We start from the raw sequence: 27,903 nt of genomic DNA on the forward strand, positions 1-27,903 counted from the left end.
AGTAGTATTTCAAAAGTGAAAAAACAAAAGAGGCACAGGGCCTTCTTGTGATTTTGTGAAAGTAGCTTCTAAAGCCTGTCCTGCTTCCCAGTCCACTTAACTTGCTTCCTGCACTCAACTCTCCTCTCTGTAAGGTCAAAGCCTGTATCTTGTGTACTGTTGAATCCCCAGGGCCCAACATAGTAGATTCCAACCTGTTTTTGAATGAATAAATGATAGCACATTGCTGCCTGTATCCACCTTCTATTAGGAAGGGGGAGTTAATGAGGTTGCAGATAATTAATGGTCAGAATATTATATGGATCCATTTAATCCTAATTCTGAAATTGAATGCTCTTGCCCATTTTGCAGAAGAAAGAAGACTTGGAACCAGGTGGCCAAGGCCCAAGAACTTTCCCTGGTATGAGAGCAATAGAGTCCCCATGTTGAAGCAGAAATCATTTGATCAAAGTCTTTCATTTTATAAATGGCAGAACTGAGACCATAGAGAATAGAGTGACTTCTCACATGTACACACACACACACACACACACACACACACACACACACACACACACACCATTCCTCATGAGGCCTTGAAGCTTTGTGGTCCCAAAATACAGAAAAGGAGTCAGACAAAAGAGGAAAATTACCTACTATTTATTTGGCCATATCCTCTGCCCTACCCTCTACCATACTGTGCTGCCTGATCCCACCCTTGGAAGAGTTCCAGAGATGAGAAGGGAAGGTGGGATGGGGAAGCACTGCCTAAGGCTCAGGGGCCACATTCCTTGCCAGACAGTAGTTGGGTCACACATGGATTCCACCTTCACCCCCAACCTCTCTGGTCCCTAACAAGAGGACAGCCATGCCTCTCTATCAATCTTCCTCCACCCCACTCTTGCCTCAGACAACTAAACTAAAGGCTAAGAGTTAGAGTTGGGGAAGTGTCTGTGCAGGATTTTACCCCAGCATCCAGCCTATCACCATCACAAGAAAGCTGGCCATCCAGGCTCCTGCAGGAAAGAAAGAAATGAATATACAACTGGATTAGGTGGCTTTGAGAGCCTGAGAAACGTTTTTAGTCTTAGATACTCCACTTTGAGGATTATTTAGAAAAACATGCATTCTTTCAACAAAGATTTCCTGGGACTGTGCCAGTCCTTCTGTTAGACTAGGGGTTGAGATGCATGGAGATACAGAGATGAATTCTCTAGATCACTGTGGGCCTCACTCGATCCCCCAACTTGTTGTTGCCTTCCTAGCCTTATCTCTTGAAATTTCAACCCCTATTCTAAATCACTTCTGGATAGCCTCAGGTTCTGATGAAGGATAAAACTCTGACTATGACAACCAAGCAACAACCTCACAATGACAACTCTGCCATATACTGCTAAGGAAGCTAAGCCTTAGGGTAACTGACTTCTCCCAGGTCACGTATTGTTGAGCAGAGACAGGATCCAAGACCAGCACCTGCCAGAAGCCAGTGTGCACCCCCAGACCCTAATGCAACCTCAGAATTTCCTCACAGCAATCCCTGTGTACCAACTTGCCAAAGTCCTGCTGCTGGAGGCACTGCGCTCTGAAACCACAAAGGAAGAAAGACATCTTAAGGAGGCATTCCGAAATTACAAGGCCAGCACACTGCCATCATTTCAAGATTGGGCAAAAGGTGACCCCTTGATGAAGCAGGGACTCAGAAGGATGTGATGATGAGCCTTCTGACTGTAATAAGAACAGTCTTACGAAGAAGATAGGCTTTCCTGTGAGGATCGGAGCTTTGGAATGTTGTCACAAGATAGAAAGAAGGGAGAGACTGTTCAGACAAGCAAGAGGATTTACAAAAGCAGGCTGGCACAGAGACAAAGAGACTGGGAGAAGAGTGATCTGGTGTGGCAGGAAAGATGAGAATGGGAGGAGAGAAGTCCCTCTGGGACTGGGTGAAGGGAGACCACTCCAGAGCAAAGAAGGAGCCGAGGAGGATATGGGCTTGGGGAAGATATGGTTGAACTGAAGAAGGAGTCTATGGATACTAGGTAGGAGGGAGCTCAGTGAAGGGTCGGGATCTCGGAGGAGATCAGTGGGAGGATCTAGAAGAGGAGTCAGGGAGACCCCCAAATGGTCCAGTTACCACTAAATCGGATGGGCCCGAACACCTTCCGGCCGGCGTCGCTCTCCAGGCCCTTCCAAACTGACATCTCCCAAGCTAGATTCACCCCAGGAGGACTCTTCTGACTACAGGTCTGCGTGGACACAGCAGAAGGGTAGCGAGGTCCTTCCCTGCCTCAGCCTGGACAGGCCTTTGCCTGAGACCCCCAGGTAAACCCAGAGAGTCCACGAAAATCCTGCCCTTTAGGTCAATCCTCAGGTCCCCGACCTGCCCTCGGCCCCGCCCTCATCCCCGCCCCCGGAAGGATAGACCAATCCCCAGCACGGCCATCCTTCAGGCTCCTCCTTAGTCCCGCCCCCAGGAAGAGGGCTCTACTGGGAGTCCCGCTCCCCAGCGCGCCAACCAGTGCCGCCGGGCAGAGGGTGCGTAGGCTGCCGGGAGCCCAGGGCTGCCCCACTCGCTGGCTGACACGGGCGTCCCGCCCACTTGTCGCACAGGGTCACTCGGCCGTGCAGGTAGAGCTGGTCGAGAAGCGGAACAGGTTGAAGGCCAGAGTCACCTCCAGAGAGGCCCCGTTGGCCCGCAGGCCCCAGAGCAGCCGGTTACTGACTGGGCAGCTGTGGGGAGAGGCGGCGTCACCCACTGTTAGGAGCTCCCAGCAAACACTCATTTCCCCTATTTTGTTTGTCCTGTGTAGGTGTAGATGCTGGGTCTCGTACTGAGAATTTACATGCGTTATTTCATTTCATCCTCACGTCAATCCTAGGAGAACGACAATAATTTTATCTTTTTCTTTCTCCCTCTCTCTTTTTCTTTCTTTCTCTTTTTAATTCTCTTTTTCCTCCTTCTTCCCTTGCTTCCTCTCTTTCTCTTTCTCTCTTCCTTTTTTCTTTTTACATTTTTTCTCTCCTGTCTTTTCCTTTCTTCTCCTTCCCCTCTTACTTCTCACTATTATTATTTTGATGGTGTAGTCGTAGTAAATCATGACAAGATGACCTTGTATTTTTCTTTTCTTTATTTTTGCTAAGGCTCTCTCTTTTTAGTAAAAGAACCTGGGCATAGTTTATCAGTGATCATGTATTAGCAATAACTGCTCCAAATTTAAAAAGGAAACCTCAGTTACTGGTGGCAAAGTCTGGTAGACATAGAGTTATAAGCTCAAGAATTTGGACACAATGGCCTCAACTGTCCACGCTATTGTCATGGTGACTTTTTTTGAGATGACAATAACCTAAATGTAACCCCTTACTATAGTATAACTGATCATACTTGGATAGGCCTATGGTGTAGAGTCCTCAGGCAGAAAGAAATTCTTATGATACACAGGCTCCATTCTAGGTACTTGGGAAAATGAGGGAATGTGAGCAAACAAAACAGACCAAACGTCCTATTCTTCTGTGGGTGAGAGGAGACAGACAATAAATAACAATAAAGAAAAGTAAATAATCTCATGTAATATAGTGTATAGTAGGAGATGATAAGTAGATAGAAGAAAGAAACAGGGATCTAGTGGAGGATAGTTGCAATTTTAAATAGCATGGATGGGGTAGGCTTCATTGAAATGGGGACATTTTAGCAAAGACTTGAAGGAGATGAGAATTTTCCATATGGGTATCAGGGAGTTGAGGATTCCAGGAAGAGAAAACAGCCAATGTAAAAGCCTAAGGGACAGCAAATTACCTTCCCACTTAGATACCTGTCCACACGGATGCTACCTCTCATGGGCATTAAGGAATCACCTCTCTGAACTCTGTCTCTTGTACTTCCCAAAGCCCATTTAGTCTTTTTAATCCTGCGGTTTTTATTCCAGGGCTCAAGTTTACCATCAATAAATCCTTTCTAGCTTCCCCCTTGATGGTGCCTTTCCTTTTTAAAGATGAGGACACTGAGACTCAGAGAGGTTAAGGAGATTACCCAAGTTTCTTCAGGTAGCAGCCTGAAGTGTCCACCCATACCCTTAATCACTAGGTTCTATTTTCTCCTGACAAAGGAAGAATTGCATGCTAGGATGGATTTGGTGATATTTCAGAATCTGGACTCTGGAACATGAGTAGACCAGCACTATGTCCTTAAACTAGTCATTTAAACTCTGAACCCTCTGCAATCCCCTCTAATCTGTAAAGTGGGGGATATAACACTCCACAGGGTTGTTTTCAGGAATAAATGAGGTAATGAATGATTCACTGTGCTTTATGAAGGCTTGTTAATGTTGATGAACCCAGCTCTTCTCCTAGACCATGAGCTGTTGAGGGTGAAGGTTTGGCCCAACACTTAGCAGGGTCTGTCACTTACCAGTTATGTGAACTGAGCCGAAGTTTCTCCATCTATAAAATAGGAATGAGAACATCACTATCCCATACAGTGTTTTGTGAGGCTTAAGTGTGTTAATACATGTGAAGTGATTTGAACAATGCCTGGCATGGAGTAAATGTCAAAATTATTACATAGTGTATATCACCCGTAAATGTTAGTTTCATTTTTGTTTTTTACTTTCATTATTGTAGGCCCTCAATAATTGAGGAAAGAATAAAAGGAATGAATGTCATTAATTGGCTGTAATCTTGGACTGGCCATAATCTCCCTATGCCTTAATTTATTCATCTGAAAATGGGAATGATAATAATACTTGTATTTATTCAACAAATATTCACTCAGCACTTATTTTCTCCCAGCATTTAAATGCACCACGGATATAGAGAAGAATGACAGAATCTGTGCTCACAGGTACAAAAGCACCCAGTACAAGCTATAGTCCAAGAGCTAGTCTGGCATTGAAAGAAGGTTACCAGGGCCCAACAGATACTCACCTCTCTTTCACAAAGTGGTACCTGGCCTTAACAGCACCTGTCCTGGAGACATGAGCTGGCAAAGACCACATTGGCTACCAGGGCAAATCTGTCTGGATCACTGCTTGTGGCTCTGAGGACCACGTAGAGAGGCTTGCCAAGGGGAGCTGGTCTGTTCTCAAGTGGAGATGAGAGCTGGGGGTCTGTGAAGATGCTCAGGATGACAATGGTGTCCCCAGTGCCTGGAAAATAGATGGTGATGTATCTGGAGAGGGACAGAAATGAGACACTTACCACAAAACCCTAGAGGGAGGGGCATCATTCTCCTTCTGCCTTGCACCCAATGTCACTGAGCACTGGTAGCCATAGAGAACTAGGGGAGGGGAGGAGAAAATCTGCTAATCTTCCTCCTGGACCTCCTAAAAAGTGAGGGGCCACCTCATAGATCCCCTGACCTAGGACCCTTGAAGCCATCCAAGCCATCCTACCTCAAGGTAAGTTACATAAACAACTCATAATGCATTACTTTATAGAGCATCTTTTTCTTTCACGAGAATACTCTGAGTCTCAATCTAAGAGGTCCCTACGACTGGTGGGTGGGCATGGCGGGGAGCCAACATCCTGAGGGTGCTGAGTCCTTTTGCCTGGATTATAGGTAGCAATGGGAACTTGAGAGCCTCCACAGCAACCAATCCGAGAGGCAGCTGATAGAAAAGAACTCACAGGAAGGAGACCACTGGGTAGGGGTGAGTCTGGCTGACATTCACCACCAGAGGGTACGTGCAGCTGAAGCTAAGCGTTGTGTAGTCAGTATTGGTGAGGTTAGGGAGGACCTGCAGAAACTTCATCCAGAGAATAAAGGGCGTGGCTATTGTTGGTCTAGAAAAAAAACAAGGAGGCAGCCATTACCCTCAGATCTCCACCTTCTCCCATTCTCATTGGCTGTAAGTTGTTTATTTAAATAAAAATAATGGTTAAAGTTTACTGAGCATGGGTGGTATTCCAGGCACTGTGGCCTGATCACAACTCTCTGTAGAGGGTTCTGTTATTAGTCCCATTTTACAGAAGAGTAAACTGAGGCTTAGAAAATTTAAAAATTTGCCAAAGCAAGTAACAGAACCAGAATTCAATGTCTCTCTGATCCCAGAGCCCACGTTCTTCACCTCTGTGCTGGGGAGTCTCAAATTTCAATGTGCATTTTAAAATCACTTGGAAAAAATGAATAAAAGAATCACTGTGAGGCCTGTTAAAATTACCAGGTCCTAGTCCCTATCCCAATATTTGGATTATCTTTTTGATATTTCATTGTTTCCATAGGATTTTTTAAAAACAATCAAAATAATTTGTTTTGTTGCTATAAATCAAACATTTTATTAAAAAGAACACTGACAAGAGAATTCCAGGGGCAGAGCCATGGACTTAGCTATTGCAGGTTGAAACTTCCAACTCTGTTTCATGACCTAAGCAAGAGATCCCATGAATCTCTGGGTGGCAGAGCTGGAGATAACAGAAGACCCTGGAGGAACTATATCATCAAGCCCAGGAAGCTGCAGAGCCTCTTCAAAGGGGCTTTAAAGCCGTCCTATGTGTTGGGGAAAAGCTGACCCCAGCAGGGCATTCTTCCTCCTCCCCATTCAGTCAGAGCTGCCTTGCTTTTATATATTTATTTTTAATTTGGCTTTTATGTAAAATCCCTTCTAAGAAAAGGAGATGGCAGCACAGTGAGCAGTTAGGAGCACAAACCAGCTCTGTTAATAACTAGCTGTGTGACTTGGGAAAATCCCTCAGATTCTCTGCGCCTTAGATTACTTATCTGTAAATGGGAACATCACATGATCATTGTGAAGATTTATTGAGATAGTACGTGAAGAAAAGATTTTGACCCACAGTACATGGCACATGGGAAGAAATCAATAAATATTGGTTCTGGTTATGGTAGTTATTATTTTAAAGGATTCTGTGGCTGACAAGTTTGGAAACCAATTTCCCAGTCCATCAAACATGGTGACCATTTATAAGGGCATTCCAAATCTAATGAGATACAACATGGACTCTTCCTCCCCAAAAGACTGGTCTGATGGCTAGAACTTGACTCCATTGCAGAGAATTATTCCTTAGTCAAATGGAAATAAAGTGACAACAAGTACCAACATATTCATTTCCCAGTCCCTCCCCTGAAACATGCATAGGCCCCAGCTTCTTATCAGGTGGCCCCTCCCAGCTTGCTCACAAAGGGGCGGAGTCCGCAAGTACCCTCCTTCTTCTCCACCACAAAGACCTGGACACTGCGACCCTCCTCTGTCTTTCTGACACTGGAGCATCCTGAAATGACGCCTTCCTCCAGCACCCAGTGGTGAGTCTTCAGGAAGCAGCTGCTCAGGACCACCTCAATTTTCTGCTGCTGGCAGTGCAGGGCCACCAACACCCTGGGTAGTTCTGTAGGAGGACAACAGCCAGAGCAGAGGCCTCCTGAGTTTCCTAGGATGATGCCATGGGCAGGGGTACTAGGTCTTATCTGGGTGGAGGAGACACTGTGGGGATATTAGCCCGACCCACGATGACTCCCTTAAACAAAGACTCTGCCTCACAAGAGGTGAGACGCCTCTGCCATAATTGCCCTGGGGGCCCCTTATCCCTGGCCTTAGCTGGTCCACTCAAAATCTCTTTCCCAGGAACTGAGCCTGGAAGGAGGCGATAGAAAGCTTGAGAGTTGTGAGGCAGCCATCTTTTGCCACGTAGGCTGAGAGACGGGAAAAACCAGTGTATGGAGAGAGGAACAAGGTACAGAAGGGGAGAAGGTAAGGGGAGGGGACTCCTTGCTTTTGACCACATTCAGTTCCAAGTCCCAGTCCCTGGAGAACCTGGCTGGAGCCTGCCCTCGGGCTTCATGAGATGCCCTTATAATAAATTCCTTTGTTTCTCTTTCAGCAGCCCCTTTGGTTTCTGTTACTTGCCTTGCAAGATTATTTTTGGAGATACTAATTTGTTTTGTTCTTTGATTTCCTTCCCATTTCAAAAGGTAGTCTGGGCCTTGGGGGAGTTTTGAGGGCCCTAAACTGCTTGAAATCGGTGGCTCATTCTTTCTTGTCCTAAACTCCTGAAGAGACAGCGTTGAGGGATGGGAGGGAGGGAGCACCTTTGAGAGCCATGAGGGAGAGGGGTCAGAGTCTTCAAATCCTCTTCAGTAATTCTTAGTCTCATGAGTCAACAAATTTTTTGTTTCATGTTTTCAATTTTTAAAATTACTTACTTAATTAATTTGCTCCAGTCAATTAGCGTCGATTTTCTGCCCCTGGCACCACCCAGTGCCCTGATACGTGCCTTGTACCAGTGCTTTTGGGTGATGAAGGAGAAACTAATACTTAACCCTTCCCTTCTTTCTAGGCCTGCTCTTTCTGTATTTTCTGTTGAAGTTGGGATGAACCACTTACAGTTAGTCATTAAAAAATAAAACATTATGGAAATATTAGTGTAAAACATTTCTGTAGACTGAATGTTTGCGTCCTCCCCAAAATCCATGTGTTAAATCCTAACACCCAATGTGATGGTATGAGGAGGTGGGGCCTAGGGGAGGTGATTAGGTCATGAGGGTGGAGCCCTCCTGAATGAGACTAGTGCCCTTATAAAAGACCCCAGGGAGCTCCCTTGCCCCTTCCATTATGTGAGGACACACCAAGAGGACAGCTGTGTATGAACCAGAATGTGGGCCCTCACAAGATACCAAACCTCCTGGTGCCTTGGTCTTGGACTTCCAGCCTCCAGAAATGTGAGAGAGGTTTCTGTTGTTCGTAAGACACCTAGCACATGGTATTTTGTTATAGCAGCCTGAACTAAAACAAATTCATATGTCCAGCTACCTTTCCTCTTGCTAGAAATCACCTCTACCCAGATGGACTCTTTAGATGTCAGTGTCTGACCAAACCTCACCGGCCCTCCCATACCCTTTGGACGTGCGTTTGTCTGGGCCTTCACAGAGTTGTGGAGGGTTCTTTGCTGTTCAGATACAAGTTTCTCAGACTTACTTGAGTGGGCATAGTAGCTGTCATTGTACATGCAAACTCCCCCATCAGCTGGGTACTCAACCAAAGCGCAGACTCTTGCTCCCAGACTACTGCTCTTGTTGTGCTTAGGGGAGGTTTGATTGGCCCCAGTCATGGCCGAGGATTCTCTTGTCCCCAAGTTGCTGGGGTTAAGGGCTGTTGAATGAGCAGCTGTTGTCTCAGGTGACTGGGTCATTATAGTGCCAGCACTGGGGGCTGATTCCACCGGCTGGGAAGGTGTTTGTTTGATGGTGTTCTGATGGCTTTCCGACAGCACGCTCATTGTGCAGGCTGTTGTTGGACTTGGTGGTGCAGCTGCAGTTACCCCTTCCTGAGCCCCAGATGTGTTTGTTCCAAGAAGAGTTACCCCTAGGGTGGTTGTGTTTAGTGAAGTGGTATGGGTAACTGCACTGGTTGTCACAAGTGAAGATTCTTTCACATCAGTGATTTTGTTTGATGTTGTTGGGGGTATCATTGTAGCTAACTTCTCAGAGACAGTGATTGTCGTGGACCCTGATGAAGTAACATCCTTGCCTGGTATGTTTGGTGCTACTGGAGCTATGATTGTGGCTGGCTTTGGAGAGTCAGCAGACACTGATGAGCCCAATCCATTGACTCTGGAGCTTGATGCTAATGGGGCTGCAGTTGGAGCACTCTGATTCTGTTTTGAGCTGTTAGCTGAAGTGGCCATGCTGGATGAGGCTGTGCTTCTGGATGTCCCTCCCTGGTCCTTCAATATAGACATCATCATGGAATCTGACAGTTCTGTGCCCTTGGAAGTTGTGGTGGTAGAAGTATTTGATCTCTTCTCCTGAGTCTCATGTACTGGGGTTATCTGCTGCTGGCTCGTGGTGAAGTGGGAGAAGTAGCTGGTGTTATATGCTTCTGGGACTCAGACGTTGCTGTCCTGCTGGTGGTCAGTGAGGTGTTGGATGGAAGTGCAGGGACATTGTCTCTCTCGTTGTTGTATGAAGCTGAAATTGTGGATAAACGCGCCACAGTTCCCAGGGTCACAGAGTTGTTTGTGGAGGTTATCGTAGCTGACCCCCCAGGTTGTCATAATGCCTATAAAACAAACAAAAAGAAACCAATACACCTGTCTCCTCCACCAATGCACTGTTGTCCTCAGATGTTCTCACTTACCAAGTATCCTTATTGGAAGATTCAATAAAAATATCCTTGTTAACTGCATTATTACTGGCTTGCATTCATTTATGCACTAGCTCTGTGCTAATAGATCTCAGCTGGTGCATGTCAGGGAGAGGGAATTTAACTGGTTCTGGCAAGTATGTCTCATTCCGCTCAAGGACTATTCTGGAAACAGAGTCAGCAAAAGATGGAAATCTATTATTGCACTCAATCTTTGATTTCTTGATACCTTTTTTGATGTGAGTTTCTTACTGCACTGTGATCCCAATATTTAAAGATATACAATTTTTTGTACAATGTGACCCCTAATTCCAAGCCAAGTGCTTCATTTAGTGCATTAGCACTCAAATATATTTCTGACATCTTTCAGTTTTTCACCTTGTCTGAGTAAGGGGCTGCTTCAATGCAAAAGCCTTGATGCATTGAATCCTCACATCCATCCCAAGGTAAGGACTATTATTTCTACTTATTACATGAAGAAACTGAGGCTCAGGCAGGTGAAGTCATCTGTGCAAGGTCACACAGCCAGGAAGTGGCATCACTGCATTTGAAACCAGATCCATCAGTTCCCGGATGTCAATGTCTTCCCAGCACGCTGCACTGCCTCACAAAAATATAACTTCATTCTCATGGCTGAGCCAGCTACTCTCTCTACACGGAAAGGCACAAATCAGCTACACTGAGCTGGATCCCTTAGAAACCTTTTCTTTTCCCCTGGGCAATGGGCAGAAATAGGTCCATCACCTGATGCCTCACCACTTAATGGCAGTTGTCAAAGGACTAATTCAGAAAACTGGAGGTGACCCAGTCCAGTTGATGGGCTTGTCCTTTCCACAGCCTAGCTCTGAAGAGGCACTGACCCTTCTCCCAACCCCTTCCCCCATCTGGCTTCTGCTTCTTCCACCTGACCCCTACTTTCTTCTAGACCTGTGTGGAGCTATGGGGTCACAATAGGGCAGGAGAGCTGGCCACGATACATGGAAAGATTATGGGAAATCTAGACCCTAGACCTGGCTCTACTACTGACTTGCTGTGTAATCTTGGGGAAGACGTCACCCCTCTTAGTGTGTCCATGTCCCCCTCAGCACAGTGAGGGACTCAGGCTTAATATTGCAGGAGTCTTCTAAACTCTAGTAATCCATGGATCTGTCTGCAACAAAATTCTAGGCTGAAAGGAACAGATGTCTTGTTACAGAGGTCTCGAGTTTTTATTTGCAGGAAGAGATGTTTCCATTGGATTTGATTTTATGTTTTACCCATGTGGTTCACCAGTTGTCCCTGCCGCCTTATGAAAAAATCCATCCTTTCCCCACTGATCGATTTGTCATGTTGTCTGTCATTACGCATCCAGACCGATTTCCCTGCTCTTTCATTCCGTTGGTTCACTTGTCTATTGCTGCACCAACACCACATTATCTTATTATCTTACTGTTACTTTAATGTAAGTCTCAGTATCTGGTAGAGTGAGTCTCCCATCTTGCTCTTCAAAATTTATCTTGGTTTTTGTTCTTCCTTACTTATATGTATTAGAATCCACTAATCAACTTCTATAAAAAAACCATGTTGGGATTTTGACTGGAAGTGTGTCACAATAAGATGTTTGGTGAGAATTGACACTTATATGATATTGGGGTCTCCTGCCCATAGCAACTCCTTTGAGAAGCAATGGAGTGCGACCTGGACTCTAAAGTCAGACCTGGAACAGAATCCCAGCTCTGCGTTGAGGGGACAAATCACTTCATGTCTCTGAGCCTCAGTTTCCTCAACTGTAAAACAGCAACGATGACAGTACCCACCTCACTGACGGTCATGAGAATTAAATGAGATAATGCATATGAAGCACTTAGCACAGTGCTGAGCATATAAGTAGAACCTGCTATTGGTAATGATTATCCCCTTCTTCGCCTCTTATTAAAATTGGTGCTTTGCCAAGGATACTCCTGTCCTTGGAAAATGTCATGACTCATGGGATTGCTGAGACATGCAATTTCTTGCCTTCTTCCAATATCTTCCCCCTTACTGACCTAAGAGCTCAGGATCCAGGGCTGCACTCCTACACTGGGCTCAGTGAGGCGCTGGAGTAGGGCAGGGGAGGGCAGCAGTGGTCCAAGCCCCTGGGCCCTCAGTTCTGGGCCAGATTGAGAGGGAATTAGCCTTTTGAAACCTTGAGCTATTGGCCCAGCCCCAGTGGAAAGGACAGACAGAAAAGGGGATACAGCTGAGATGACAGACAAAATGGAGGGAGTGGACAGAAAAAGACAGTATCCTGGATGAGGATGGATGGGTAAAGCCAGAAACTCCTTAGAGTTCATGCCATCATGTTTCTGCCTCTAAACTCATTGGTGCCCCAAGCCTTTCAGACAATCTAGGGGTGGGGTGAAGGATAGCTGTGCTCACATTATAAGATCCTCCTGGGCACACTGCCTGATCTTCCACCACTTTCTTCCCCTCCCTGGTGAGCCAGAAGAAGGTCTGTGAGAGCCCCCAGAGAAGGATGGATGGAAAGAGTGTATGTGGATACTCACCAGGCAGACTGAGGGCTCCATCTTCAATAAATAGCAGCAGCAGCAGCAGCAGCAGCAGCAGCAGCAGCAGCAGCAAAAGCCACTGGCTGCCCATTGTTCTGCTGGTTGATGGTCCTGGAAGGTCCTGGGAAGGGGTTCTGGCTGGAACAGGGGAACAGACAGCAGCTCCAAGCAGTGAGGCACTGCTGGCACTGGTGCCACCTCTCACCTGTCTGCTGAATGTACCACCCCATCCCCAGTTGTCCAGATTCCTTCCCAGCAGGCCCCAGGGGGCTTTGCAGGGCTGGAACCAGTGCTGGTGGGAAGGGATGGAGGGTGGAGTTTCCCATCAGCTGCAATCAGTGGGTCTCTGGGGACTCCCATTTCAGATGGTGAATATCCCCAAGGTCTCTAATTGTTAGTCTTTGCTGAACAGCTGGGCCTTCCAGCCTTCCCTTCCCCTCACCCAACATCAGGGAACCTGAGTCTCAGCCATAGGGCTGATCTCTTCAGTCTCCCAACTCTGGGGGCTGAGATCTTGCCATTTGATTTTAGAGCTGGTGATCAATCTTATCTTCTCCCCATTGCACAGATGGGGAAAATGAGGCCCAGTGACTTGCCCAAGGACAGGAACCCTCCAAGGAAGCTGTTGGTAGTGCCCAGGACTGTTCACAGCTTCCTCAGACTCTGCATTGCCTGCCTCAGGAACCTGCTGTGGCTCTCAATGGTCTTTGGTGTGAAGGTTCTGAAGAGGTCTCACAGGTCCCAAGTTCTCCACCAGATTTCATTCACCTGACTCTCAAATTCCTCCTGCTGTCTTCCAGGAAGCTTCAGTGCTCTTCTCCAGAGAGCCTGCCAGGATCCACACTTTGCCCAGTCATTCTTCTTTTGTCCCAGGATGGAGCTTCCTGTACATGCATGACTTGAAAAATGGTGACCCCATCAGACTAGAACTCCTCAGAATGAGGACTGGTCTCTACCTCCAAACAGAGAGAGGGGGTAGAGCTGTCTCCTTCAACAGAGAGCCATTTCCAACCATAAGACCCAGGCTTTCACCCCCAGAATTTAGGACCCCAAGGACAGGAACTAGATCTCTATCACTAAAGTCAGAAATTTTCAGGGTGTGGATTCTCTCTCCCACTAGACTGGAAGCTCTGGAGGACAGCCGGTGACTCTCCCATCGGATATCAGGCTTTTGAGGGGCAAGGTTGCCCCAAGGGCTTAGAGAGATCCACCAGTCACACACATTGATCCCAACTCAAAACTTTATTGTCAACACACAGATACCTGGCCACACTGACCTCACCTTTTTCTTCTTGCTGCTTGGGCCACTTAGACCCCACCTAACTCTGGTCTGGCAAGGGACCAGGGATGCCCATCCTTAGGACCCCGGCTGCCTTGGTCAACACCCCCTTCTGTGCTCATCCTTGCTGTAGGGCTCCCACTCTCATCCAGCATCCTTCTCCAACCTGGCTCCTCTGGACCTGGGGTTCACAGGCACAAGCCCTGGAGATGCCGCCCCCTTTACATCCCTAGGCATCTGCCTAGGTATAAGGGAGAGGTTGGGCTCAGGCCAGGCTGTGCCAAGTCATGCTAGTGATGCAGGGAGATGCAGCAGTTGGGTGTGTGTGCTCATGCCCCTTGGCTCCAATCCTGCGCTCTCAGCGGCTGGTCTTATGTTTGTTAAGGAGTAAATTTGTGTTGGATTCCTGAACCTGCAAACAAGAGGTCTTGTCAATCCCCCAACCCTGACATGGCAGATGCACTCTTACTCCCTTCCTCCGGCTTCAACAGCTGCCCATTGAGGCTTCCCAGGGAAGTTTTTCATGTCTAACTCTAGCCTGCCTAGTCTCTTCTCTGAGCGTGGGAGCCCAGGCTGTGGACATTCACAACGCTCCCAGTCAGATGGTGTGGGAAGCAGAGAAAGAACCTAATGTGGGAGTGTGTCCTTTTTCTCCCTAGAATCTTCCTCCCTCAGGAGGAGGCTGCTTTTATGCACCCTAGACAGGACCTGAGGATCCTATGACCCCAGTGGGAATAAGTATCTGCCATTAAGCAGGCAATCAGTAGCTCAAGCCCCACTAATAAAGTGTGGTTTTGAGGGCACCTAAAACCCAGACGGCTCAGTAGGTGGAACCCTACAGGAGGGGCAGGGCCTCCTGGAGAAGGCAAGGTTGGAACCTAACCGGACTGGCGGTGACTGCTGGGGTGCTTGGTAATCTAGAGGGTGGACCAGATCTTGGAACAGACAGAAACCTTGGCTAATGGGGCAGAGGCTGAACTGGGCAGGGTGGTCGGATGAGCAGTGATTGGGTAGGAAAGGGAAGCTGGGAAGCCGCACATTTTCCCTGTTTTTTTTTTTTTTAATTGGAGGTTGTGATATATACTATTTTCTTATTTATTTATTTAAAATTTAATAAACCCTTAATAACAAAGTTATACATATGCTATTTTTAAAAGTCAACCAGTCAAACAAAAACTGTAATAAAAATAGCAGCCACCTGCCCCAGCCTTCCTCACTTGGATTTCTGCTCTATAGACATAACCAATTTGAACTATTACCTATTTCTCATGGAATACATGGCTATATTCCTAAACCATATATTCTTGCCTCCTCGCCATTTCAGAACCTCTGAGATCTTTGAGTCTTTCTTATTCTAAGGGGTATATAGAATAATGGAGATCCCTTTAATTGGTGACATCTGAAATTTGATAACTTTCTTGATTTTATTTTTCAAATCTAGGTATTATTTGTTAATTTTGTCTCTCATGACTAACCTTTTCCCTGGTGATGAGCGCGGTGATTAAGTCTTGCTGGATGTCCATGGAGGACACGCTCTCTGACAGGCTCCAGGACACGTACCTGTGCTTCAGCTCCTCCTCCAGCTCCTGGTTGAAGCGGATGGAGTGTACCTCGTTCACTATCCTGAAGGGGGAGAGGTAAATGCGTCCCAGGGGTGGGGGTTGGGGGGCAGCCCTCCCATGTCTTCCCTGGTGACCACTCCTCTTCGCCCTCCTGCTTTACTCTGATAGAGACCCAGACTGAGGCTCGAGGCTCCTGTGAGGTGGGAGAACCTGGGAAGTCTGGATTCCAGCTCCTCCACCGAAAGGCTGGGGAAACTTGGGCAAGTCACTTAACCTCTCTGGGCACCAGGGTCTGCATTATAAAATGATGAGGGCATGAGGCCAGAAGAATCTGAGGCTCCACTCAGCCCTGACTCATGAGACTTGGGGGTACCCCCAGTACCCGCCCTACGTGTTGAGCTCATCTCGGATCTCCTTGTACTGCATCTGGTTCTCCTGTATTGCCTCGAGCATCAAGCAAAAGTTGTCGCATGTGTTTTCCGAGAGGTTCGACAGGGGGCCCCGCACAAGCGGCTCCTGGGAGACACCAGGCTTCTCCAAACGGGCGACCACACAGTGCACCAGTGACAGCTGGTTATTCCAGATTCCCTCGCCATCACCTGTCTGGGGAGGGGGAAATGGAGAGGGGAGGACAGCACAGCTGGTACTTCCTCTCCCCTGGCCCCTTCCTGCTTGGCTTTCGGGAGGGTGACACTCAGGACAGCAGGGTTCTAATGTCTCTCATTTCAGCTCCAACCAATATTAGCCTCCCTACTTTGCTGTGGGACCTCACCTCCAAATGCCAAGCCTATCCTACACCTCTTTAGAAATTGATAACCTGTTTTCAAAACTTACCCCCTCCCTCATGTCACTCCTAATAAATCCTACCCAGCAAACTTCTGAAGCCCCGTCTAGTCTCAAGTCACAGCCCACAACCCTCAACACTGGGTAACACTCCATCCTATACTCCCCAGCCTTTTAGAATTTCTATCCCTGAATGAATAAAACTGTAGCTAACATTTACTGAGCTCTTAATATATGCCAAGTGCTATTCATTTATCCATGAAATTCTCAAAATAGCCCTATAAAGTAAGTACTATTGTTATTTCCATTTTATAGGAGAAGAAATTGAGGCTTGGATTGACTAAATGCCCTAAGGTCACCCAGCTGCTCAGTTTTGAGTTGCCATAGAACTAGACATCTAGGACCTCCACATCCCATCCAAAGCCCCAGCTGGAGAATTGACACTCAAGATGGGGGATCTGCCCCCAGGTCTCAGGCTTTGCTTTCTCCAGACCCTCAAGTGTATGAGTGTGCACGTGAGTGCGCACGCACGCACACACACACACACACACACACACACACAGCCACACTCAAGTCAGCATTCATATACACTCTCCCTCTTCCCCCCTCTGCCTTCCCCGTCTCACTCACCTCACTGAAGGCTATTTGACGCTGCTGCCCCTGCTCTCCTGCCTTCATCATTTGCTCCAGATTGGTGGTTACCACGACGACCAACAGGTTGATGCCAATGAAGGCACCAATGGTGATGAAGATGGCAAAGTAGATGGCGCCCCCAATCTCCATTGCATACTCCCTTTTCTCCATCCTGGAGATGGTAGTCAGGGGCCCTATCACCTCCTTGGCCCTTTGGGCCTCCATTTCCTCATCTATGAGATGGGGAAATTATCTCAAGGCCTACTGGGACTTCTGTGCCTCACTGCTGTTGTGCAGATCTAATGCCTTACTCCTAATAATCCCTGCAGCTGCTCTTTACTGAGCACCAGCTGTACTGCCAGGCAGTGGGCGGTCCTCAAGCCAGCCCTGCAAGGTGGGGATTTGTACATCAGCATTATCAAGTTTAATCTATTGGTAATACTCTTTATTTATGTTGTTCTAATTATACAAAGTAATTCAAGCTCATTATAGAAAGATCAGAAGAAAAATATTACAGGAAAAAAAAGCCCACCCACTGTTAATACCTGTTTTAAATCTCCCATAAAATATTTTCCCAAATAATAGTTTTCTCTCTCTTTCTTGCTGTGGTGTGTCTGTGTGTGTGTGTTTGTGTGTGTATATCATGCCAGTCTCTGCTAATCCTCATGGCAATCCATGACACAGTTAATACTGTATTATAATCCTCAATTGATGGATGAGGAAACTGAGGCTCAGAAGGTTGCATGACTAGTGCAGTGGAGCAAAGACTTAAAAGCCCAGCCCACTTTTATTGCACACTCTATAATTTCCCCACTGCCTGCATCATAATGAGAAATGAGTGCAGAAGCCCCTTACCAACTGGGCTTCTACTCTCACACAAAGAAGATAAAAGGAAATCAGTCAGGGGAGTGGACTGGAAACAAATAGTGTTTAGACTTAATGGGAAAGAGGTAAAGACCAGAACCCAGGTAGCCATCTGTGGCCAAAAATGACCTTGGGCAGTGGTTCTCAGAGTGAATAAAATGAAACCCTAAGTTCCCAGGAGTCCAGGCAGCCTGGGGGCTCCAGTGCAGCTGGGAGGCTGCCCTGGAAACCCCAGTGCAACCACCGACCTGCTCCCTTGCCCAAGGCCTAGCTGTCCAACTGTTTAGTACAATGGAAGAAATCTCCAAAACAGGCCTGCAATGGGATCTTGAATGGGTGGGGTTTCAAGGGGAAGGGGCTTAAAATAGACTATAAACCCACAGACCCCAGCTCCAGGGAGTCTCCTTTTCTCCAGTTAAAACCCCAGGAACCCCCCTCCTGCTGGACGGTCTTCATCTCAAACCCTGGAGCTGCAGTCTCATTGAGAGCCCTTCTCCCTCCCCAGTCAGCTTTTTGACCCCTGGGAGCCCCAGTCCCTGCCTTGCTTGGCTGAGCTGGGCTTCCCCCACAAAGCCCATGGGCACTTACTGAAAATCACTGTAGATGTCCACCCAGCCATCCTGGGTGATGCAGATAAAGAGGGTATACAGGGCAACTTGCATGTTCTGGAAATGCATGGGCACGAACGCACCAAAGAGAGTGACCCCAAATACAGAGAACACCTGTCAGAGAGACCAGAGACCGCCCAGACTTCACCCAAGGGCACTAGAGATAGGACATGAAAACAGTTGCCGAGGGAACCACAGAGACTCAGGACCATTGCCTCTCTTCTTCTCCAGGCACACCTGCATCCCTAGTGACCCACAGGCCTGTCCAGGGAAAGGGAGCTACTGGTGGGGGAGGGCACTGACCAGCATGAAGAAGAGGATGAGGGCCATGATATTGGCCATGTCGGGCACTGACTGCAGGATGACGCGGACGATCCGGCCCAGGGGCTCCACCGCCATGCAGACATGCACCAGACGAAGCACCCTGTGGCAGAGCCTCTGAGGAGCGCCCCTTGGCCCTTCCCAGACCCCTCCTCCTCACCATCCCTCCCCACCCAGAAAGGTAGGGCTGATCCCACCTGCTAACAATCTGTTGTCTCTTTCCCAGGGCAGGTCCCTTATTTTCTCCAAGTTCCCTGCTTACCTGAGGGTGTAGGTGATAGAGATATTATTGAGTTCATGAATGAAGAATCCCAGGAGCAAGATAAAGATGATAAGGAAGTTGAGGATGTTCCAGCCATCCTGGGGAGTGGGCCAGCCCCAGCAGGGTCTGTCAGGCCCTGCCCATGGGGACTTCATGGGTCTGCCCTCCCTATACCCCAGGGATGGGGGCATCAGTGGCCTTTTCAGAGAAGGGCCAGTCATAGGCCATCCACCACTGTTACTCATCCTGCTGTGGCCCCAAACATGCCATAAAACATGCATGCGCTCACTGTCTCACATACGTGTCAACAGCCATGTGCAGTCCCTGAAACACACAATGGAGTCTCTCAAACACACACAGTCAGTTCCTAAGCTGAGCACCCACCTTGGCTAGTACACTACTGACAATGGCCTTGCCCTGCAGTCAGGTGACCTGAAAGTGTCTGGATGCTCCAGTTTTGTGTAACGCACACTCCCATTAATAATAAGATGAAAATAAATACTGGGGGGAGAGAGATAGCTCAGTGGTAGAACACATGATTAGTAAGCATGAGGTCCTGGGTTCAATCCCCAGTACCTCCATTAAAAAATGTTAAAAATTTAAAAAATTAAACTGATAAAAACATTAAGGAGCAGTGCTTCCACAGCCAGCTCAGAGGTGATCTAGCTCTCACTGTAGAAGAAAGAAAGACACATTTTGCAAGCCCTTTGTCCAATACAGCACAAACTCCTTTAGGATGGGGATGAAGAAAAGAGACTCACAGGTATGAAAAATTCAAGCACAGCCACCACAGAGAGGAATTTGTTGTAAGAAATGATCTCTACTTACCTTTGACCAGTGATCCCACTTCTAGAAATCCAACTCACATAAACTCTGGTACACGTACAAAATGACATTTGAAGGAGGCTGAAGACAACTAAAGTGTCCAGCAATCGACTGGGACATGGTTGAATACACTACTGCACATTCATTCAATGGGATACAGTGTAGAATAGAAAGAAAATGAGAAAGATCTCTATGTACTGATAGCAAAAGACCCATTAAGTGACGAAAGTAAAGTGCAGAACAGTGTCTACAGTATGCCACTGTTAGGAAAGGGAGGACTAAAAATAATACATATTTGCTTATGATTGCAAAATAAACACTAGGAGGATAAACAAGAGACTATAAATAACAAAGATTATCTGAAGAGGGTGGGGGTGGGGGGAGATGAAGGGACAGGAGTGGAAGCAAGAATTCTGTCTGTGCCTTTCAATATAATTTTGAACAATATGTAGCTGCATTAAATATTCAAAAAGAAAACCATTTTAATGGACAAAAATGGCCCTAAGTTTACTGGACAGTCCAATAATAAACACAAGCCCTCCTGGTGTCTCACTTTCAGAGTGTCGGTACCTGATCACAGACACAAGGAGACACAAGTCTGTCTAAGATCCATCCCTCTATCCATTCAGCTTTAAGCTTCTACTATATGCTACACCTTGAATCAGATCCTGAAGACAGAGGATTCCTGCCCTGCTAGGCTCACAGACTGTTTTGAAGGAAGTGGATAGACAGCACACTTTAACTCCAGGTGAGAGGTAAGTACACAGTATTAGGGGGTCACAGAGCAACAACTAACCTAGCCTGAGAGAGACAGGAAGACTGCCTGGAAGAGAAGACACCTGAATGAATCTTAAGCTGTAAGTAGGAGTAAAGCAAGTGAATGAGCAGCAGGGAGCTTTCATAGACCAGGGGTCAGCATGGACAAAGACATGAAGGTGAGAAACAGCAGAGTGTGTGTGTGTGTGTGTGTGTGTGTGTGCGTGTGTGTGTGCGTGTGCGCACGCGCACAGGCGTGTGTGCATGTATATATCAGGGAAATGCCACTACAAGCAGCTTGATGTAGCTGGAACACCCAAGGGTGAGGCCAAGAGTGATGAGGCTGCAAAAGTAAGCAAGGGCCACATCACGGAAGACCTTAAACACAATAAGACATTTAGACCTGATCCTATAAGCAACAGGGAGCCACTGCAGTAATTTAAGGGTACTTTGTCCTGGGCCTTGGGAAAATCACTTTGATGGCAGGTCGGGTACACCGGAAGCCATAGCAACATCCTGGTGAGAGAAGACAAGGCAAGAGCTAGTGGGGGTAGCAGAGATGGCGAGGCAGCGAGAAATCTGAGAAATATTTAGGTGGTGAAATAGTAATTAATAGATTGTGGAGATAAGGAGGAGGGAGGAGCCACATGAGGGCAGTGGAAAAGGGAGAGCTGGGGGCAAAACTTTGGGGAACCCCATGTGGCTGGGTGATATTTGAGATATTAACTTGCAGATTTTCTTCCCTTCCCTACATTCTCCCTTTCCCTCCCCTTGGCTTCCCTTTCTGTCTGCCCATTCAACAGGGAGCAGTCTTTGTACACTGGTACCAGGGGAGGGGATGGGGGTAGGGAGGAAGGCAGCAGAAACAGCCTCTAACAAGCCCTGGCATTTGGTACTAGGAGCCTGGCCCCAGATGAAGGTTACGGTTTGGGACATTGGTTCTGGAGGGTGATTTTGCCCTCCAGAGGACATTTGGCTATGTCTGGTTACATTTTTGATGTCACAACCAGGAAGGTGCGCTAATGACATCTGGTGGGTAGAAGCCAGGAATGCTGCCAAACATCCTACAATGCACAGGACAATCCTCCACAACAAAGAATTATCCAGGCCAAAACGTCAACAATGCTGAAGCTGAGAAGCCTTATCCTTGAGGGGATGAGCAGAGTGGCTTGAAGAAACACAAGATACTCAGGCTGGCTCCAGTTCTCCTATGCTAACAAAACGCTTAGCCTTGAAAGTGCAAGCCCTCCTAACCACTGCTGAAAGAAATCTCAGGTCTACATGAAGGAAGAAATGCTGTCTCTTATGAAAATCTCTGATACAAGATCTTGTGGTAGCTCACAGTGAAAAAAAAATGTGACAATGAATATATGTATGTTCATGTATAACTGAAAAATTGTGCTCTACATTGGAATTTGACAGCACATTGTAAAATGACTATAACTCAGTAAAAAAATGTTTTAAAGAAAAAAAGAAAAAGAAAATGTCTGCAAATATCCTATAACAAGTTCTGAAAAAGTGGTGCATTGAAATGTACACAAAAAGCATGGTGCCTCCTTCCCAAAAAAAGCAGCATGGTGCCTATTCTCGTCTCCACTGTGGAGACATGCAAACATGAACCATCCTGTTCTATTATCTGTTAATAAACATCCTCTCAAGTGCTGTTTTCACAAAGCAGTCTTTAAGACATGCGGACTTCAGAAATACTGTTCTAGGTTCTACACTCTGTGTTCTATGAAGTGACACCTCTAACTCCTGGAAAGCTTGTAGTTCTAATTGGTTGTCCTGGTAATGTATGTATGTATTTGTTTACTTAAATGGAGGTACTGGAGATTGAACCCAGAACCTGGGGCATGCTAAGGATGTGCTCTACCACTGAGCTATACGTGCCCCCCATGGTATTTAAATGATGCTTCCCTTTTATGAAAGGTATAAAGTTTCCTTTAAAGCCTCTTTTTGCACATGCTCAAAGGCAAGAGAAATCCCTTGACTCTAGAAGTCCTGTTTGAGTTTTTATCTAATTTTATGTAATGTTTAGATCTGTTCCCACCCAGATGGCTTTTTGATACTCTCCAGAACAGGGGTCAGCAAACTACAGCCCAACAGCCAAATCTGGCCAGCAGCCCTTTTTTTGTGAGACTCTCAGGCTTAGAATGATTTTTATATTTTTAAATGGTTGAAGGGAAATCAAAAGAAGAACAATATCTTGTGATGTGAAATTTATATAAAGTTCAAATTTCTGTGTCCACAAATAAATTTTATTTGGAACACAGCCACGCTCATTCGTCTAAGTACTGTCTATGGCTGCTTTTGTGCTCCCACAGCAGAAGTGAGTGCTTGCAACAGACACTGGATGGCCCACAAAGCTGGCCCTTGTGAAAATTAATAAAAGGAAACCTCACTACAGTGGATTCGGTGGGCCAGAAGAGGGAGCTCTCACACAGTTATCACTAGATGTCAATTACAGGAAGAATTGTCAGTTTCAGCCCCAACCTCAGCAGAAGAATCATCAACAGGAAACAATTATCAGTTACAGGCCCCAACAGGAAAAGAGGTACACTCCATTTCCTGCAAGAAATCAGCTATTCCAGCATCCCAGCCAATGAGAAACCATCATCACCTTGAACTCTCATTTTTCTCCAATGAACTTTAGTTCAAAACAACCCCTCCCACCTTCCTCCTTTTTCTCCATAAAATATCGTTCTTTGTTTGTTGGACTTGCCTATTGCTTTTGCTGTAGCTTGCTTGTCCTGAATTGCAATTCCTCTGCTATTTCCAAATAAACCCATTTTTGCTAGTAAAATAATTGTTTTATTTTTAAGGTCAATACCCTTCACAGAAAATCTTTGCTGATTCCTGCTCTTGAACTCTGTAAATTAAGATGGATACTCTCGATTGCATTTCTCAGATAATGAAATCAAGGTTTTCCCAAGATCACAGAACTGCAGAAGTCTGGATCAGGTGTTGGAACCCAGGAGGCTGCACTACTAGTACAAGAGTTACTTTCTGCCGTGTCACAGACACCTCACAAGTAGTCAGTCTCTCTCTCTGCATGCACACACACACACACACCCCTCAGTTTATAGGGTCAGGTGTGCAGGGGTAAGGCCTAGGCGGAGTGCAGTCCCTAAGGAGGAATAGAGGTGATGGCAGGAAGGGCCCAGGATCTCACCTTCCAGAAAATCCAGAAGCCATTTAACCAGCCAAGGAGAAGCTCAAAGATAAGGGTGGTCAACACAATGTCATCTATGGTAGAGAACAACTCATAGTGTTTCTACATGGAAGACAGAGAAAAAGAAGGGCAGAGAGGTCAGTGGAGTGGGGCCTGGGCAAGGTGAGGGAGAAGGGATGTTTGCAGGGGGGGTGGGGAAGGCCTGGATTCCTGCTGTTCTTCATCCTTAGCATCTTTGTAGCCCCCTTTAGAGCACACCTTCCATGTATGTACCAGGCATTGTGCTAAGGCCGCAAATGTATTATTTCATCTTACCATTACCATTGTGCCTATACAGTAGGTTTTATATTCCCATCTTACACTTGAGGAATCAGAGAGGTGCCCAAGGTCAGACAGCTAGTGATAAGGATTGTTGTCTGACTACAAACCTTTGCTCCTAACCTCTAGAGTAGGAAAAGGAAGGTGGAGGAAAGGCAGAATAGACTCCAGGATTGGGAAGAAAAGTCCTGGCCCTTGAGATGGAGGACACCAAGACCCATCCTTGCTCTCTGGTTGTCTCAACCATTCCTGCTGCTCCAGTTCCCAAATCCCTCAGGCCAGGCCTGACCAAACTCCTGGGTATCCTCCCCCACTCATGAGTCCAAAACACGTTCCCTGGGTAGCTGGATTGATGGATGGATGACTCTGAATTCTGTTTAAAATCCAACTCACTTTCACCCAATCTCCCATTAAGCTGTGACCCTGCTATAGTTTGTGACATGAACAGCCCTCAGCCCTGACTGCACACTGGCAGTTACCAAAGTTACCTGGACTCCTCCTTTTCTTCACCTTCATGGCCCAAAGACAGTGTCTCAAGTCTCACAGCCACACGTGGAAGCCTCCTGCTCCCCACACCTTGCCACCACCCCCATCCACTGGCCAATGTGAGGCTGGACAGAGCTCCTTTAACTCAGATGGGAGCTAAAGATCATGGATTCCCTGCCTGTTCCAAATTCCCAAAGGGTATCATGGGCCATGGATGTCTGCCTATAAGGAAGGGCTTTCTTTCCCCTTTTCTGTCCCTTCATCTCCACTCTGCTGGTCACTGGAGGCAATAGGCTCTCCTCACTATTTATTGAAAGAGCTTCCCAAATGTCCCCCTGTCTTCTTTAAATCATGAGCATCTATGGCTAAATCAGAGTTGCCTTCTCCACCCACAAACTTTCCATGGTTCTCTATGGCCTACAGGATAAGGTTCAAAACCAGCCTGGCATTCACAGGCTTCTAGGATTTGACCTTTATGAGCCCATATCCTATATCAGGGTTTTTAGCATTTTTGACTAGGACTCAACATAAATTTATTTTACATTTTACATCATAATGCTGGCTTGCCCTCTCCCTCCCCGCTCTCTCTTTTGTTCATGTGCACACATGCACGCACACACACAATTTCTATTCTTTTTCATTCTCTTTCATTCTACATAAAAATGCTGGTATCTGCGCTCTGAAATGATTTCATGATCCACTGATAGGTTGCAATCTTCCCACTAGTGTACTCATTCTGCAAACCTTGGCAATTAGGTGTCTGCTTCCACCACATCAGAGGCAGCTCTTGTCAAGGTCACAAGAGCTAAATCCAAGGGATGCTTCATGGTCCTTATTGTGCCTTGTCTCCCAGCAACCTCTGACCCTGCGCCCCTTCCTTGATAGTGCACCTGGGGTTCCTCTGTGCCCCTGGCCACTCCTCCTCAGTATCCTTTGCACCTCTCCTCTATTTTCTGCTCTCTATGTGGAGACACTCCTCAGAGCTCTGTCTTGGCTTTCTGTTCACTTAACACTCTCTCCCAGGCAACCTCATCCATCCCTTTAGCTTTGGCAACCATTCACCTAGATACTGGTCACTCTCAGGTTGCCACCTCTACCCCAGTGCTCTTTGTGGTGCTTCAGATTTCATCACCAGCAACTCATTAACATCTCTGTGTGGATATTGCATGGGTACATCAAACACTACAGAACTCAAACTGACCTCAGTGTCCTCCCCAAACCTGCTCTCCCTATGTCCCCACGTCCCAACAAACAGCACCATCCCAACACAGTTGCTTGAGTCAGAAACATAACTTCCTGCTCTCCCTTTTCCTCCATGTGTGAGACAATGACCAATGTTAAAGTAACTTGTAGTAAGTGCTCGCTAAGGGTTCGCTATAAAGAAAATCAATCAGGAAGGCCTATGGATCTGACTCCTAGTGAATTTCAAATGCATGTAACCTCTTTCCCTCCACTGCCATTGTCCCCATCCAAGCCCCATCATCTTTCACCTGAGCATCTGCAACATGTCCTGCTTGCTCCATATTCCCCCATTCTCAGTCTCTTCCTTCCACAGTCCACACTGTGGCAGCCAATGTAAGTTTTCTAAAATACATTTCTAGTCATGTAACTTTCATACTTTAAACTTTGGCTTTTCAATGATGTAGGATAAAGCCCAATCCTCCTTAACATTACTTAACATTACTGGACTCATCAGTCACCACCTTGGATGTTTAAAAAATATTGATTTTCAATAGCATTCATGTATGTGGTATACTCCTCATCCATCAAGGATAAGACTCAAGTCATAGTGGACTTCAAGCCGGACACACAGAACTCACTTCTATGCTGTTTCTTTCTGCCCAAAACACTCCTCCCCACCTCTCTGCCTGGCCAGCTCCTACTCATTCTTTTCTCTCAGCTTAAATGTCCCTTTCTACAGGAAGACTTCCCTGACTCCCCCAGATTAGGCCCAATGCCTCCTTTGAGCCTCTACATACTCTGTGACACCCAGGCACTCGTAATTACATGTTTGTACCTGTCTGTGACAGAACTGGGTCTGTTGTGTCTGTTCCTGGAACCCTGGCACTGAGTGCAGTGTCCAGTGCAGAGTGATTCTCTCTCAGTGACTATTGAGTAAAATGGGATACCCTTCCCCATGAGGCACCCATTTGCCTTCCTCTGCTCACACTGTCTTTCTCTTGCCCTTCCTCTGCAAATCCAATGCATTTATCAAAGCTGGGCCCCCTCTACCATGAAGTCTTTCTTGATCTCTAGACCCCTGGAAGAGGGTCTAGAGACCCTCTTGAAGAGCATCCAATCCAACCATCATGAACAGATGAGGAGTCTGAGGCCCAGAAAGGGAAGTGCCTTGCCCAGGCCCCTGTTAGATAAGCAGGGGCAGAGGTCAGGCTGGAGTCCCACCTGGCCAAGGATGGAGTTGGTGCGGAGAGCGATGGTGATGGCGTTGATCACCAGCAACATGGCCAGCAGCAGCTGGAAGGCCGAGTGTCGGAGCAGCTGCTTGACATACATGTGAGTGATGAATTCCTGCATGTCCCAGGCATCCTGGGAGAGGGCGGGGGACCTTCCTTCAGGCAGGCATCACCATAGGAGGCCTCTGCCTGGACATTTGCTCTCAGTGAATGGGAACCTTTGGGGGCCACTCTAGGGGAAAGATTGCCTGAGAAGGAATTATGGGATGGGGGCATCAGTGTAGAGGTCACAACCTAAATGGCCACTAAAAGTGAGTCACTTCTGGGGGATCTTTGTTGGGGTCATTGCAAGGCAGACTCTTTTGGACTCTCTGCTGGGGAGTCACTGTCATTATATAGGGACTCCTGTGAGGGGCACAGCCAGGAGGTTACTAATATACCATAGGGGGTGGGGTCACAGGTGCAGAAGGGTCACTGTAGGGGTGAGGATTGCTGCAGGCCCCCCCATGGGCTGCAGCCCCTTAAGCTTGTCCCTACCTTTTTGCTAGTGATGTCTCGGCGGTTGATGAACCCCTGCTCCTCTGGCCGGTTGTAGGGCTCATGAACAGCCCTCTGCAAGGGTGTGGGGAGGGCCCATCAGTACATCCACTGCCCTCTTGGACCCAGGATGGTCCTCCAGTGCCCCACCCCACCCCAGGATGCCCAGCTGGGGCAGTGGAGCCAGGTAGGGGCTGCCTACCATGTAGTTCAAAGGTTTGATATTGCTGGTGTCTGTCCAATGCTGCCACCACATCCTTTGGTTATCTGCCATAGTTGCTCAGTCTACCCCCACTCGTCAAAGAAACTTCATTCTAAGCGGTCCTGCTCCCCTCGCAGTGATATCATAGAGGACTCTGTGACCTCTGTCTGCATTCCACCAAGGAATTCCCATACTAAGAGAAGTTCCTCCCACTGCCTCCCCTCCATACCCCACAGATAAGGCCAGACACCATGGGGCTGGGTAGGGTCAGAGGTCAGAGGTTGATGAG

General features: G+C 47.1%; 1 protein-coding gene across 1 annotated transcript; it reads right to left on the reverse strand.

The window, feature by feature from the left end:
* Positions 1-640: 640 nt before the first annotated feature.
* On the reverse strand, positions 641-27,686 carry CATSPER4 (cation channel sperm associated 4). The gene is made up of 17 exons (XM_010948025.3): positions 27,615-27,686; positions 27,413-27,487; positions 26,865-27,008; positions 23,658-23,759; positions 18,905-19,002; positions 18,625-18,745; positions 18,302-18,435; positions 16,847-17,021; positions 15,825-16,036; positions 15,347-15,494; positions 12,590-14,283; positions 8,898-9,980; positions 7,106-7,311; positions 5,599-5,754; positions 4,897-5,117; positions 4,382-4,413; positions 641-995 (listed from the first exon to the last, which is right to left on the reverse strand). Exons 1-11 carry the CDS (start codon positions 27,684-27,686, stop codon positions 14,230-14,232), a joined length of 1,335 nt encoding a protein of 444 aa, XP_010946327.1. The 3' UTR covers positions 641-995; positions 4,382-4,413; positions 4,897-5,117; positions 5,599-5,754; positions 7,106-7,311; positions 8,898-9,980; positions 12,590-14,229.
* Between the last annotated feature and the right edge of the window lie 217 nt (positions 27,687-27,903).

This window comes from Camelus bactrianus, chromosome 13 (assembly GCF_048773025.1).
Source record: "Camelus bactrianus isolate YW-2024 breed Bactrian camel chromosome 13, ASM4877302v1, whole genome shotgun sequence".
In the NCBI taxonomy this organism is placed as follows: Eukaryota; Metazoa; Chordata; class Mammalia; order Artiodactyla; family Camelidae; genus Camelus; species Camelus bactrianus.